The 15,852-nt window shown below is 43.4% G+C and overlaps 1 protein-coding gene across 1 annotated transcript; it reads left to right on the top strand.

Moving 5' to 3' along the window:
• The first annotated feature begins 10,810 nt into the window (after nucleotides 1-10,810).
• Nucleotides 10,811-11,464, top strand: HDGFL1 (HDGF like 1). The gene has a single exon (XM_036086157.2). The coding sequence runs from the start codon at nucleotides 10,811-10,813 to the stop codon at nucleotides 11,462-11,464; it is 654 nt and encodes a 217-aa protein (XP_035942050.1).
• The last annotated feature ends 4,388 nt before the right edge of the window (nucleotides 11,465-15,852 follow it).

Raw genomic sequence — 15,852 nt, forward strand, 5'->3', positions numbered from 1 at the left:
GGCATGTGTGATGAGCCCTGAACAGCAGACCTCAGAAGTATATTAGAACATTACACAGTGCAGTTATTTTTAGAATTTTCTGAGAAGTTTATGAAGTAGCTTAAAGCTGAAAACTCAGGTACACAGGAAAATAAGACACAGTTAGCTTTTAGATACTGGATTTCTCTGAGAAATGAGTCAGTACTGATCCAATTAGTTGTTGCTAATAATTTCCTGGAAGAATATTCCTTTAAATGCAATAGCACAGTAGTTGCAGTCCTCATATCTCATAGATAGATAGACAGATGCACGCATTTTCTTCTCTTGCATCGGCTTCTCCAAAACTGATCTATAGCCATGTCTCTAATATGTGTTTTAAATCTCTATCTATTATGCTACATTCTGTTGAATTTCTCAGAACTATAGTCCCATGTATTTATTCTTTGTGTCTGATGTAAAGGTTATCCCAATTAGTATCATTTCAGTAACAATAGTTTTCACATTATGAATTTCTAGTTTTTTATATCTTATCCTAGGACGAATGTTTACATGAAACTGCTAGGACTCCCCCCAAATTGTTTTCTCTCAATATTCCCATGATCATGCACCCAGAGCTGTACAATTTTAACACACTCTCTTTGTATCCCTCAAAACCACTAATAGAAGATACATAAACTGTATCTTCAAGACACATAATAAGGCAAAATTGTAAGGAAGTTAAAATTCATAGATTTCTTGTCCATCCAAATCTTGCTCATTCCTGAAGAAAAATCTCAGCTACTGCCACATCCAAAAAGCCTTCCTTGATTATTTTTTGTATAGATGGGTACAAGTTGTTGTTTTTATTAGAATCTGTTTTGTATTCTTTAAATATTTCATGCATAGAATTTTTTCTCCTCAATTAACTTGCAAATTGCTAAGGGAAGGGTATGCATGGCATTTTATAACTTCCTGATACCTAATTAAGATGCCATAAATTCATGCTTTGAGACTTTCCCTTTTTGATCCAACATATGGCAAATAGCAGATAAAATATAAAAGATACAATTAAATAACTTCAAAGTACTAGATGTATCCATAGGCTGAAAATGGAATGACACGCAAAATGTTAGAGGGGCTAACGCGGCAGCTCTGTTGGGATCGGAGACTGGAAGCAAGCAGAAGCGACCAGTGTCCGGATTCTTCTGTGGGTTAGAAGGAAATAGGTCCGTCAACTGCAGGGGGCGCTAGAGCTGGTCTCACTGCTGGGCCAGTGTGGAGCTTCCTGCCAATGAGAGAGCAACTGAAAAAAGCCTGGATTTACTTATTTGGGGGGATATAACATTTACAATGTTGTATTGTAGAGGCAGGAAGAAGCAGACAGCTCTGCAGCTGGGCAATCTTGAGCCAGCACCCCTTGGCAGCAGGAAATGAAATCATGACAGATGCCATGGAAATAAGAGAGAAATCAATAGTGGTTTTAAAATAGGTATGTTTAGAATCTCTGAAGGGCTAAAGAAATGAATAACTCCATGAAAAGAGTGAGAAGTATGAAACCAAAACAGGTATAAATGAAAGAGCGAAGGGTAGATATAAGAAATTAGAAATTGGTAAAGTGAAAACTATTGTTAGTGAAACGATACTAATTGGGATAACCTTTACATCAGACACAAGGAATAAATACATGGGGCTATAGTTTTGAGGAATTCTATAGAATGTAGCACAACAGAGAGATTTAAAACATGTATTAGAGACATGGCTATAGATCAAGATAATTTAATGTACTTATCGAAGTGTTCCAGAAGAGATGTGAGGAAATGTCTGAGAGGCTGTATTTAAAAACATAGGAATCTTCTAGAATGGAGGACAGACACGAGTTCGGAGTAAAAGTCTTAAAGTATCAATCATAACAAGTAAAAATAAGCCCACACACGTCTTAGTGAAATTGCAGTATATCAAGAATAAACTTGATAGTTGGAAAAGAAGACGTAATACTGGAAAGAAATGCCCTTTGCCCTGGTGACCAACTTCCCAGCAGCAATAGCGGATGCTAGAAGACAACAAAGTAGTGCCTTCTTCACATTCTGGAAGGAATAAAATTTTCATTATAAATCGTATACCCAGCTAATGTACTATTTAATAGTGAGGTTATCATAAACGTATTTTGAACTATATACAGCTAGGAGAATTTATTTACTACTGTACACCCTCATTAAAACAATTGCCAGGTGATGTATTTCATTTATAGAAAGTAAAGGAAGGGTGTAGAAGAAATGAGTGATAAAATATGTGAATAAATGTAATAAACTAATTGTAAAAAAATATGATGAAAATTTAAAGATGTAAAATTTTAGACAATTACAAAGGTGTTGGGTCTATTCGACACATGTTAAAGTCTTCAGATTTGGTTAGAAAATTTATAGAGTTATGTACGTTCAGTAATAATTTCTGAAGGAAGAGAGCTACTAAACCAGCGAAGGGAACTAGCAAAAGGGAAACTGGTAATAGTGATGATGATGATGATGATCAGATATTACATCTATTAGTCTACAGGAAAGTAGAAAAACAGGGAGAAAAAGAAAAAACCACGAAGGCATGGTAAATCAAATACACAAAGTGAGTTGGTAGACATAGAATTTATCACAAAATGTTAAAAAGATTGAATTCTCTTAATAAAATTTTAGATTGAATGCAATCTATCCAGAGACTGGTTTCAAGGGTATCATTAAACAAAAGGGCATACAAAAGTTAAAATTAAAGAACTATGCCACTCAGATGCTCATCAAAAAAAGCTGCTTCAGGGGCGCCTGGGTGGCTCAGTCGGTTAAGCGTCTGCCTTCAGCTCAGGTCATGATCTCAGGGTCCTGGGATCGAGCCCCGCATCGGGCTCCCTGCTCGGTGGGAGGCCTGCTTCTCCCTCTGCCTCTGCTGTTCCCCTTACTGGTGCCTTTTCTGTCAAATAAATAAATAAAATATTTAAAAAATAATAATAAAAAGAAAATGTTAAAAAATGCTTTTATGTGGTTGCAATTTATAGTTATAAATATTCTGGGAGAAAAAGAAAGGCTGGCTGTTTTATTTGTTTATTTATTTTTAATTATTTTTTAGAGAGAGGGGTGGGGAGGGGCAGAGGGAAAGGGAGAGAGAGACTCTTAAGCAGGCTCCACACCCAGGACAGCGCCGGATGCGGGGCTTGATCTCACCACCCTGAGATCATGACCTGAGCTGAAGTCAAGAGTCGGTCACTTAACTGACTGAGCCACCCAGGCGCCCCAAGGATGGCCATTTTAAAAGAGAAGTCAGCATTCTATCTGTAATACTTTACACTGGAGAGATACCCCGTCTATACTAACATTACTTGATGTGTAGCTAACATTTTACCTTTACACATATCTGCCAATCATCGATTACTGGCATAATTATTGTTCTACTTATTGTAAGAACACTCACTCACTCTTAAGATTAAATCTGTACCTTCATTTCTCCCTCTCCAAACGCTGTCATCAAAGGCAGATAGATACACGTTGACTCACTTTTTTTTAAAAATTTTATTTATTTGGGGCACCTGGGTGGCTCTGTTGGGCGTCTGCCTTCGGCTCAGGTCATGATCCCAGAGTCCTGGGATCGAGCCCCACATCGGGCTCTCTATTCAGCTGGGAGTCTGCTTCTCCCTCTCCCTCTGTGCTCTCTCTCTCAAATAAATAAATAAATCTTTAAAAAATAATGAAATAAATAAAAATTTTATTTATTTAAGTGATCTCTATACCCACATGGAACTCGAACTCATGACCGGAGATCGGGAATCACACACTCTTCCGACTGAGCCAGCCAGGAGCTCCTGACTCACTATTTTTAATGTAAGGTTGCATGTAAACAGAACTCAAATTGTAACTGAAAAACCCTTGGGAATTATAACTATGCTAAGGACTGCTAGTTTCTCCATTTCACTTTTGTGATCCTTCTAAGCACTTGTTTGTGACATTTCTGCTTAGTATTTGCTTCATCCTTTTCATTTTCTCTCAACCAACTTTTCTGGTTGCCTATAGGTTTCATTTTTTGAATGATTGTGCTCATGATGAATAAGGTGGGCAGGCAAAAAAATAAAAGAAAGAAAACTAAAAAGAAAAAGAAAAAGGAGAAAGGCAGTGTAGTATAGTAAAGGGTTTTAAGAATGAATTGAAAAACAGATATAAAGTGCTTCTATCAATGTGTGGCATGTAAGTGCTCAATAAATGTTTGCAGCTCTATTGTAATTCTACTTATGAATATATTCTCATTATGGTTATACTTTGACAAACAGGAATAGAGTATGGGCTTTTGTTATGTCTGATTTTGAAGAGCAAAGATGATAAGACTATATCCTAAGTGTCTTATGTATGTATTTCAATTTTACATGTATCCAAAATACTCTATTTTGTCTACTATGAAGAGTTGCCAAAGAGAAAACAGATAACATCATTTGTTCAAAGAGTCCTCATTTGTGTCATCTGGAGCATTTTTCTGAGGCATTTGAAAGTGTGTTTTCCTCACCAACTCCATCTAAACAATGAACAAACTCTATAAAAGACAGAAGCAATGCTTGTTGAAGATTTTTGCTGACCTCAAAAGCTGGTTCAGGAAAGTTATGTTGAATTTCTATGTTCTGATTTTCTTTTACTTGATCTCTATTCCATGCTTTATGAGTTTTTGAATTTGTATGAAATCTCTAAACTCCCTAGAGTACTTATATATTTCAACAAATAATATACATGTTTCCTCATTTAGAAAAACCTAAATTGACTGATGAATCACAGACCTGTACCTCTGAAACAAATAATACATTATATGTTTAAAAAAAAAAAGAAGATAGTAGGAAGAGAAAAATGAAGGGGGGGAAATCGGAGGGGGAGACGAACCATGAGAGACTATGGACTCTGAGAAACAGACTGAGGGTTCTAGAGGGGAGGGGGTGGGAGGATGGGCTAGCCTGGTGATGGGTATTAAGGAGGGCATGTACTGCATGGAGCACGGGGTGTTATACGCAAACAATGAATCATGGAACACTACATCAAAAACTAATGATGTACTGTATGGTGATTAACATAACATAATAAAATAAAATTTAAAAAAGAAAAAAGAAAAAAAGAAAAAAAAGAAAAACCGAAATTGTTCCGAAGACAAAATATTTCTTTCACAATGTTTAAAAAGATAAAGCCATTCACCTCCAATAATCCTTTTATGAGAAAGATAAATACCAACTCAATATAGGTATCTCTAATCCAAAATTAAATGAAAAATTTAAGGCATTTTATAATAATGAAATATGAAAAACTCGAGGTGTCTGGGTGGCTCAGTTGATGGAGTGCCCAACTCTTGATTTCAGCTCAGGTCTCGTGAGTTCAAGTCCCACGTTAGGCTCCATGCTGGGCGTGGAGCTTACTTAAAAAAAATTACGAAAAACTCAATCACAATTATTGTCTATCTTCAAATACCATTTTCATTAATTCAAAATTAGACATCTGGGTTTAAAAATTCCCTCCCTTTTCTTGTCATGCACATTATTGATGATTTCCTTAAATGGAAACAGTATAAATGACTTATTCCCCCAAATTCGTATTTTGGTAATTATTTTGAAAGCTGCAAGACTAAGGAAGAGTCAGAGGTCATTGAGGTGAAGATTGAGGTTGTAACGTCAAAAACTTTAGCGAGGCTTTCTGGAAGCTTTAGTTATTTTAACCATTTGCACGACATCTTCATGTAATGGCAAGTGCAGGATTGAAATCGCAAAGCCCAGACCCACAGGTGCCCATAGACATGACATTGTTGATCTTGGGTCTTTCAAAAATGTGTTTTTATGGCATGAAGAACATGTCCCCTCCAAAACATAAGAAAAATATATGTAATTATTTTAAAATTAAAGGAGCACTGGTAAGGCATCAAGCTAAATTTAGAGCCAGAAAAAATTTGTTGGGGGGGAAGAAAACAATAGTAACCCCCCAAAAGTATCATGTAATGCAAAAATGAAAAGATTCGCACTTTAACAAAAGAGTAGTACTCCCTAGTTCAATAGTAATGACTAATAGGAATTGAACAATTAATAGATGCCACGCAACCTATTTGACACACACTTTTTGTTCATTTGAAAAGCCTTTCTCTCAAATGGGCCCTACGTTTACCCACATGTTAGATTTAAGGATCTAGGTTTCACATGGGCTGATAAATTGCCTCAATTATGTATTTTGTTCTTTCTTCTCACTCAACCTCATATTTTAAGCATTTTCGGAGTCACTAAATTATACTTTAAAAACCTTAAAGACATAGAAAATGGCCACCTAGTTATGGAATTATTATGGAAATAGACCACATTGTATGCATCTAATCCTCAAGTATTGAATACTCACCAGCATTGATAACTTATTTGCTTATACTTTGCTAATTACACAGATAAAAAAAGAACCCATACATTTTCGTGTGACAGTTTGAATAAATATGATCATGCAAGATTCAAATTAGAAAAATATTCATATTATTGAAACATTTCCTTTTTAATTTTTTTCCCCAAAGAGTAATGTGTAATATCTTTAAGCCCCCAACAAATCAGGATAATAAAATATAATTATCTATAACCATCCACTTGTATTAATTTTTGAGTGACAGTATTTTTCCATGGCCACGAAAACAGCAGTTTTGCAAACAATTGTGATCTATTTGCCCCCTCCCACATATCACCCCATAACATTTGTGACTGGCCAGGGAGGCCCATGTCGCTAGCACATGTACACCACTTGGAAAGTCTGTACCCTGTCTCCTCCCCGGATGCCATCATCAAGCTTAGGTACAGATTTAACTCCCTATTCAAGTTGATAATGATACAGCTCCTTGGAAACTTTCCATAAATTATCCTTTAGCTCTGGGACATCCCCACTGATACAGTTTATCCTACCCCCAACAGATCCTTTGGATTTCAGAAGTCTCTGAGGCTTTAAGGATTAGGTTAAATGGACACTGATAAAATGCAAAAGTGACAAAATATAGAAGCAGTGCAGCATCCCCTGTGGCTTTTAAAAAGGACAGCATGGGGATTTTCTACCCACGGTCAGAGAGGGGAATTCTTTTCTGTGTAATTGTGCCTGCTAGAACACTTTAAAAAGAAAAGCCTTGACCCCACATACCAGCCATGTATAAACACTTCTGTTGTATAAACCCAGAGGCGGCTAATATTTTTAACGAAGACAAAAGCACTTAGAAAACAACTGCATTTATTTTATATCATAGTTTACATCAGACTAATTGAATTTTAAACTAATTAAACAAGAAAACATCAATTAGGTATCTATTGTCTCTCTTGTGTAATTATATTGTTTTATCGCCTGTGTTTCATGATTGTTGCCAAGCAGCTTTTTAAATGCTATCATGAGTTTTCCAGAGAAGGAAACTGAAAAGTGTCACACGTTTTGGACTCTAAGGGGTTTTGAGAGGTATGCCTCTGCTGAAATTAGGTCCTTTTGACCAACAGGTGTTCTTGGCACATTTGATTTTTAAAACATCTTGATCTATTAGAAACAGTTGAGCTCATGGAGCTCTAGTTCCTAAGAATTGATAATTGTAGTTGCTCATGAGTATTTTGTATAACAGCCCAATCTACACATAAGCAGGTTATCATGAACACCACTTTCCTACTCTCTCCGCTTCGAGCAATAAAGACAGTAACTTTTATTTTATTTTTTATTTTTTTTAAAGATTTTATTTATTTATTTGACAGAGAGAGAGAGAGACAGCGAGGGAGGGAACACAAGCAGGGGGAGTGGGAGAGGGAGAAGCAGGCTTCCCGCTGAGCAGGGAGCCCGATGTGGGGCTCAATCCCAGGACCCTGGGATCATGACCTGAGCCGAAGGCAGGCGCTTAACGACTGAACCACCCAGGCGCCCCAAGACAGTAACTTTTAAGAACAAGTTGGTTTCAAGGGTAAGAGAAGCCAAGATCGAGCCTCTTAATTGCATCCCTGAGAACGCAGGTATAAAAGGAATGCAGGATCTGTGAAAGTGGTCCCTATTTAACTCTTTAAATGCATTTCACTTTTCGTCAGCCTTCCTCCCACTCTCCCACTTCTGGAGTAAGCTACCATGAATGATTCAATTCCATCGAGGAATACTGTTTTTAAAAATAGTATTTCCACGTAGCAAAATCTCTTATGTTGTCTCATGCAGAAATTGTGCTGGATATGAAGTTGCACGTGTCCTATGGACTTAGCTGGTCGAGGGCCTCTCTTCATTCTTCAGTGCTCTTATTTGTGAATCTACTCCTTTCGATAGATCTTTATCCTCCCTTAGTCTAATAATAATACTAGCATAATAATAATAGCCTAATTCCTATCCAAAATGAAACTATCCTTCACACTTTGTTAGCACTGACCCTCACACCCATTGTCTGGACTTTCAAACCCATAATCTCATTAATATTTTTAACAAATCCTGAGAGAAATTCAAAGTATTACTTTAAACACCTTAAGATCACGGGTAGCAGAGGCTCAGAACCATTCTATCTACTCCCAGCCTTACAAGGCTGGTAAACAAGGGAGGGATGCAAGAATTCTATTGTGTCTCCTACTACCCCTTCCTGGTCCTAATAATCACCCTCCCACTGAGTTCTCCTGGAATTCCTTTGTGTTTACGCAAAGAACACATAATTTAGCACTTGAAGACTAGCTTGGGTTTCTCTGTAATGAAGTCTCTGGTGACTTAACTCTGAAATTATATTTTAAAGTCCTCAAAGGTAAACACCTTTTGCGCAGGTCCTGTAGCAGCCCACAAGAGGTGAAGATAGGACCAATGATGGTCTGTGCCTAATAGAATTTCCTTTACTCTTTGCAGATCTGGATGCTTCTCTACTAGATTTTCTTGCCTCTGTTTCCTTTTTGTTTCAGTTTTTGGTAGGTTTTTGGTTCTTTGCTCTACCCCTCAAATACCCGGTCCCAATAATACCCGCAGACCTACCTGTTTACCTGCTGTGAGTCAACAACCTGGCGATGATCTCTGATGTTCGGCTTACACCAGTATGGCCCATTTGCCCATAATCACACTCACCTTGAGCTGTTGGATTTAGGTCTGGTCCTGCCTGCAGACTGACAGGATGGCCTAAGGTATCCTTTCCGGACCTACTGTCTAACCAGACTTTTTCCTCTTTAACCAACTTGGCTATGTGATGTGCGCTTACTGCAGCAGAGCGAGGGCTGAGAAAAAAGGCCATGAGTGTGTGTAGTAAGACCTCTGCTTACAGAAACTCCACACTCCCTCCTACCAGGGGCTCCGCAGCTGCCCACGACGTCCTATTTATCTTCTACAGCCACTAAACATTTCTAGTTTTCTGGCGCTTTCCCTATGAAGTTGAAAAGAGGAAATGTATCAGATTCATCTTTGTAGCAGAATGTCCTAAAAAATGTTCTGAGAAAATGGCTTGACAGAAAAGCTGAAAGAACTTGTTTAGAATTATCAGAGTGCATCATATTTGTTTTGCCTTGTTGGGAGAAGGTAACTTTTTTACCTAAAGTGGGTCTCCACCATCCGGAGGCAAAACGGCTGATGCAACCCAGCAAACCGGAAACAAATCTGTAATGAAACGGGTTAATGGTTCTAATTCTCCACCGGTCACTGTTGGTTACACTGGGAAAGAACACCTGTGTAGTTAAACACATGATTGATATTGAGAGGTCTTTGTCGCAATAGCCACGAGTACTATTTTGATAAATTTGGCTAGGTTTCAAAGTGCAAGCTCACCGCTAGCTAGCAGGACTCAAAAAAGATGTAGAAAGCTTTATAACAAAAGCAGTTACATGGAAACTCCCAGAAGTATCAGTTTAGAATAGTCTTCTATCTGGAGAAACATCTCTTCTTGAAATAGTCTCTCAGCTGAGAGAATGCTTTTTTTTACTCTGTAGCCCCCAGGAAGTCCTCGTTACCAACAGCCTATTTGACATGAGCAGACCTTTACCTAATTCTTCATCACAGCCAGCCCACTTTCCCCCTATTGTAGGGGAAGATTTTAGAGCATGTGATACACTCTGTGCGTTAGAACCATTAAGTCTTGTTTACAATAGGTAAGAATCCCCGAAAGGATAAAGTCCTTGTCCAGCATGCGATGCAAACCTCCCCATGCGAAGTAGGAAATTTTGATATGGCTGGTTTGACCTGCTCATGCTGCTGCAATAAACATTTGCCCCAAAATACTACCCGCTCGGAAGACCGGCCTCCAGAAGACGTGCACTCAGGACACCCTACCTCTGTCGCTGACTCTATCCCTTTGCCAGACCCCCCCCCCCCCGGCCTTCCCTGGAGACCCTGAGGAGGCTCCCGTGTCAGCCCTCAAAGAAATCAGAAAAGTAGGGAAACCACTGACCCAGCCAAGCCCTCAGCGGCTCCTAAGGCGAGAGCGGAGTGTGCCGTACTGAGGTCAGGACCACACGGCTGCCTCGAGTTTGCACGAGCCGGTTCCTCCTTTCACCCAAATCTGTGCTCGCGGTGTCACCGCGTGTTCGCAGCGCGCGGCCCCATCGCACGCTCTCTGGGCCCCTCCGACACCCTGTGCGCCGTGCGTGCGGTCTCTGTGGCCGGGGGACGGAGGGTCACCGGGCCACCCGGACAGCCGCGCCAGGGCTCTATCGTTCCAGAGACGGCGGCGTCCACAGCGGGCCTCGGAGGGAACGCGCTCTCCGCGGGGAGCCCCTCTGGGCGCCGAGCGTTGCGCCCGTCGGTGGGCGCGCGGGGCCGTCGGGGGCGGGCGCGCGCCCAGCCCAGCCCAGCCCAGCCCAGCGGCCGCCACCCGCCCGCGTTCCGGGCGTCGCCAGGGCCTCCGCCGAGGCCGGGTCCGCAGCCCCGCCATGTCGCGTTACTGCCGGCGCAAGTACAAGAGCGGCGACCTGGTGTTTGCCAAGCTGAAGGGCTACGCCCACTGGCCGGCCCGGATCGAGCACATGGCCGAGCCTAACCGCTACCAGGTGTTCTTCTTCGGGACCCACGAGACGGCCTTCCTGGGCCCCAAGCACCTGTTCCCGTACGAGGAGGCCAAGGAGAAGTTCGGCAAGCCCAACAAGCGGAGGGGCTTCAGCGAGGGGCTGTGGGAGATCGAGAACAACCCCACCGTCCAGGCTGCCGACTACCAGCTGGCCCGGGAGAAGAGCGGCGCCGACGGGCCCGGGCCGCAGCCGGAGGCCAGCGCCGGCGACAAGGCGGCCCGCAGTGAGCAGCCGGGGCAGCCGGGCGGCGACGAGCCGGCCGAGCAGCGGGCCGAGCCGGCGCCGCCCAAGCGGAGCGCGGCCGAGCTGCCGGAGGGCTCCCCCAAACGGCCCAGGGAGGCCGAGCCCGAAGGGGAGCCGCAGCCGCAGCGGGAGGAGGAGGAAGAGGAGGAGGCCGCCGGCGAAGGGGCCGCGCCGCCCGTCGTGGAGCTGGAAACCCCGGAGGGCCCCGAGCGGCAGGGAGAGGCCGCGGCCGCGGAGGCGCAGGCCCCGGGCGGCGGGGAGCGCGACAGCCTGTAGTCACCAGTTTCAAGAAGAGCCCCCACCCCTTTCCTGCTGCGGCCTGGCTGTTACCGGGGAACCTGGCCACGGCCTGCACACTGGGACGCCTCCCCCACCCCCACCCCCCCCACGCCCGCCCGGCCCTGGGGGTTGACCTGGAGGGGCAGGCCACCCGGCCCCCGGCTCTGTGCCCCCACACCCCCTGAGATCTGAGTCAGGGCTTCTCCGCCCCGGGACGAGCTGAGCCCGCCGCGTCGCCCCCTGCCTGGAACTGCTTCCCAAGGCTTCAGTTGGGGCCTGGACCGGCCGTTTCCCCCTCCAGACACCCCTCTCTCCCTCCCCCGGGCATTCTGGGCCTCCGCGTTGGAATCGGGTAGGCGGGAGGGGGTGGACGATACCGAGCAGGTGGGGGTGGGAGGGGGCTTCCAGGAGCCCGGAAGGGGCCATCCTCAAACTGTGGTGGTGGTGGGTGGCAGTCCCCTCCGCCCCGCCCGTGCCTGGTACCCCAGCTGCTCAGATTCACCGAAAGTGGGACGGCTTCTGGGGGAGGGCCACCCTCCTTTCTGAGTCCCTTGGGGGGGTTCTGGGATGTGTCGTTTTTCATCAAATAATTTGGGAGCTTCCTAGTTGTGCGCGAGATGGGAAGGGTTCGCTTTGCCCAGCTCTTCGGATGGCAGTGGGGAGCAACGTCGGTGCCCATTTCGATCTCTGGGCTTACATGGGATGTTGTGCGGAGACTCCTGGCCGCCCCTTTCCCTCTCCCCACAGCCTCCAGGCCGCCCTACAGTCATATATGTCACGCAGGCATAAAAGAAAAGGCACGTAGCTTGGGAAATCTTTTTGATGAAAAGATCCCCCCCCCAATGAAGCACTACCCTGGCTGTGCTATGCCTTCAGTCAGCGGCCAGCCCTGCGGTCGCTGACCCCATTTCAGAGGTGGGCTGGGGGGTTCCCTTTCTGTTTGGGGTCTGATGACTTCCTTTTTGTAGTTAAGGCTTTGGGGTTTCCCATCTGTGACGTCCCTCCCCCCGGCCCCCTCGGCATTGTCACCAGACCTGAAATGTAACTGCCTGAGAAGAGAGAGGGAAGTGAGTGCCCCCTCCCAGCCTCTTCCTGAGCCTCTCAGATGTGCCCTTCTCCTTCTGTTGTCTCCTTCACCCCTGCCCTTTTCCCTTGGGCTCTGATGAAAAATTGTTGGCTGTAGCTTTGGAAGTTGAGAGCTGAACTATTTCAGTTCCAGGAAATAAAACCCGTTGATTACTTTAAACAAATCTCAGGTCTGTTCCTTTGGTTTCTGAAGAATTGGCTCTTTTCGTGAATGCTCTTCCTGTTCTCTGTACATCCCGCGTTAGAAGCAATCGCTTGTAAGGTACAGGGATACTTTAGAATCCCCCCTCCTTCATAAACTTCCCTAATCTCAAGGTCTCTACCCTTCACGCCACCTGTAGGAGCCCCCCCACCCCACCCCACCCCACACACTGTTTAGAACCGATAGGAAGAAGTCAACTTAAAATGTTTGAATGGTGAAACCCTGGGACGGTAACGGAGTTTCTAATACTCTACATGCTGGACCAAACAACAGGTTTAGAGAAGAAGGAGGGTGAGAGGCTTGGTCCTTCTTTTTACCGTTGTGATTGCTTTCCCAGATCTCCTCACTACCCTTGTGATAAAAGGCACTTGCTTTGTATTTCCCGTTCTTAAAATATGTCGTATCTGCAGAATATTTTGTGTTTTCTTCAGTGGCTTTGTGCATGTACTGGGGGATATTTAAATATCCTTAAAGATAACGACATGCTGGTTTCCAGGTCTTGTATTTGTCAGCGCTGCATGCCTGCAGAGGCCTAGTGAATACTGGAGTCCTTTTCATAGAACACGCTGGGCCATCACCAACCAGCATGGGTGGCAACTAAAGACAACACTGTTTTCCCTCCTTGTACAAGATGATGTTATTTTCCTCCAAGGAGGATGTCAAGGTAATTCCTTGTTTTTTAGCTGCTGCTATTGCAGTCATATTAATAGTAGAAGTTACTATTCAATGAATGTTTACCATGTGCTGAGAAGAATGACCTCATTCAGTCTTTGTAACCATCTGTGAAGGGAGACCTTGATATTCAAATTTTCCATTGGAAACAGCTTGGTTCAGAGAGGTTAAGTGGTTTTTCTTGTACCTCACAGGACCCTCAGGATTCAAATATAGGTTTTACTGGTTCCAGCCCAAGCTTTGTCCCCACAATTACACGTTCAAAAAAAGCACTAACCATGAAATCAGAAGTTGACAAAATTGCTCTTTTAGTATTAATAACAAGGAATCATGATAGCAGCTAATTAATATGTTCTACACATAATGTCTTTATTGATACAACTACCCAATTAGGTACCTACTATTCTCTGTTTAAAAGCTGGGGGAGCTGAGGTTCAGCGGTGCTAAGTAATTTTCGCAACGTCAGACAACTAGTAAAAGAGCCAAGATTCAAAGGGCAGGCCTTTGTCATAGGTCACAGATGCTTTGTTTTATGATAGTTTATGGGTTCCTATTGAATAAAACTTCCTATTGAACAAAATGGGAGTACTTATTTTCCTCTACTATTTTGAAGTGAACATTTAGAAATTTATATGGCCAAGAATATATTAACAAACACTGCTTGTGGGTGTGTAAAAAAAACCAAAAAACAAAAAACAAAACATCTGGGGCACCTGACAATTGTTTTGTCATTAAAAGACTTGGTGAAATGATGAGGACAATTGCGCATGCCCTATTTTTCCAGAAGTATGTGACTGTGGGAAGTTCAAATATGGACTGGTCTATGTGCCACGGGCAAGCATGTGATTTTGATAAGGTTTTTATGGAGGCACATCTTCTGAAATGATTCAATAACCTCAAAGATAGAAAATGAAATTACTACCATTTGAGTCCCTCTCTTTGTATTATCTCTTTCTTCCTTTTCTGTGTCTAATGTTGGGGATAGAAAAAAGCTGGTGTTTATTAGGAAGCCTCGCATACATTTGCCTTCCTGGTGACAACAATATGGTAGTGAAAATGCTAATCCGACTCCCAGTACCTCTGAACAGTGATACACAGAATTGCAAACACAATTGAAATGCAATCAAGAAAGGGGACCGTGGAAAATCTGTATTCTCAGCCCTCTTCTCTGACGTAGCAGACCCTGTTTGTATGCTCTGGTGGTCAGGAGATGGTTTTGTGTGTGTGTGTGTGTTCTGAAAAAGATGCTATTTTGTAAAATGTTCTTGGCTGTCTAAAATTCCCAATAATTCCAGTGCTGCGTTTTTTGTTTTGTTTTGTTTTTTGTTTGTTTGGTTTTGTCTTCTTCCTGGAAAACGTGTGCCTCAGTGACAGAATCACTGATCAATAACTGGTTGCCTGGCCGAGCAGAGAGCACCGCTGGGCCTTTTGCCGACGTGGCGTCAGAAGTACCCAGCTGGGCTCGTGAGTGTTCGGAAGATCTTAAGTGTTCCGTGCAAATGCATGCTCAGCACGTTGTCAGTGATCTGCTGACGCCTTGAGCCCACTGGTTTCGGTAAGGCTTTCCAAGTAGCTGATATTTCACACAAACGTCACCGATGACATCACTTTGGCAAGGGACTGTTCCACTGGCGTTTGTAAATTTTGTGTCTGTCTTTTAGCTCTCTGTTCTGCAAATTCTCATCGAAGGTGCAGATTCTTCTTTGTGGCTCATACCTCCATTTTATGCTTCCTGGAAATATAGTCGGTGTGCAGGGCACAGAGGGCAGCCTCTATTCGCTTCATTGTCAACGCGCTTGTCAAAGAGAAGCTTTTGCTTCACATGCTGCTCCTCGCATTTGGGAAACACTGCCCCCCTCTTCTGGGCCTGGCCCACTCCTCCATGCTCACATTGACCATATTCTAATTTCCTGTTCAGTTCTTGCTTTTCCCCTAAACTGGAGGAGAAAGAAATATATTTCATTAATATTTTATCCCCATTCCCCAAACAGGCCATTATAAGCACACAGTATTTTCTCAGTGCTTGAAAGTCTGCCATCAGATACTCCTCATAATCATGGTGCTGGAGGAAAGTCACATGCGAGGCTGAACACATTCTGACCCTGTCGGGGAGGCCGGGTAAACTGACTTGTACATTAGTGACATGTGCAGGCTGGCGTGATTTTATGTCCATAACTTCATAACGCCTGGGCGCCCAGGTAGGCAAGAGAACGTTCTGGTTGCCGCCTTCATCAGACAGGAGCCATGTATTAACCCTTCAGCCCAAAACTTAGAACAATAAAGTGCGAGTATGCCAAGGAGAACTTGGATCTGCCATTCCTTCAGCCTTTTATGATATAGACGCCTCACTTGGTGTAGACAATTCTCAGAAAGTAATGTATTTAAAGGCACAGGATCTGTTCACGACACAATATGGCCCCAATCT

The sequence above is a fragment of the Halichoerus grypus genome, chromosome 9, assembly GCF_964656455.1.
Source record: "Halichoerus grypus chromosome 9, mHalGry1.hap1.1, whole genome shotgun sequence".
Lineage (NCBI taxonomy): Eukaryota > Metazoa > Chordata > Mammalia > Carnivora > Phocidae > Halichoerus > Halichoerus grypus.

Coding starts and splice junctions, on each gene's coding strand:
- HDGFL1 (XM_036086157.2), top strand. CDS start 10,811: ATGTCGCGTTACTGCCGGCGCAAGTACAAGAGCGGCGACCTGGTGTTT.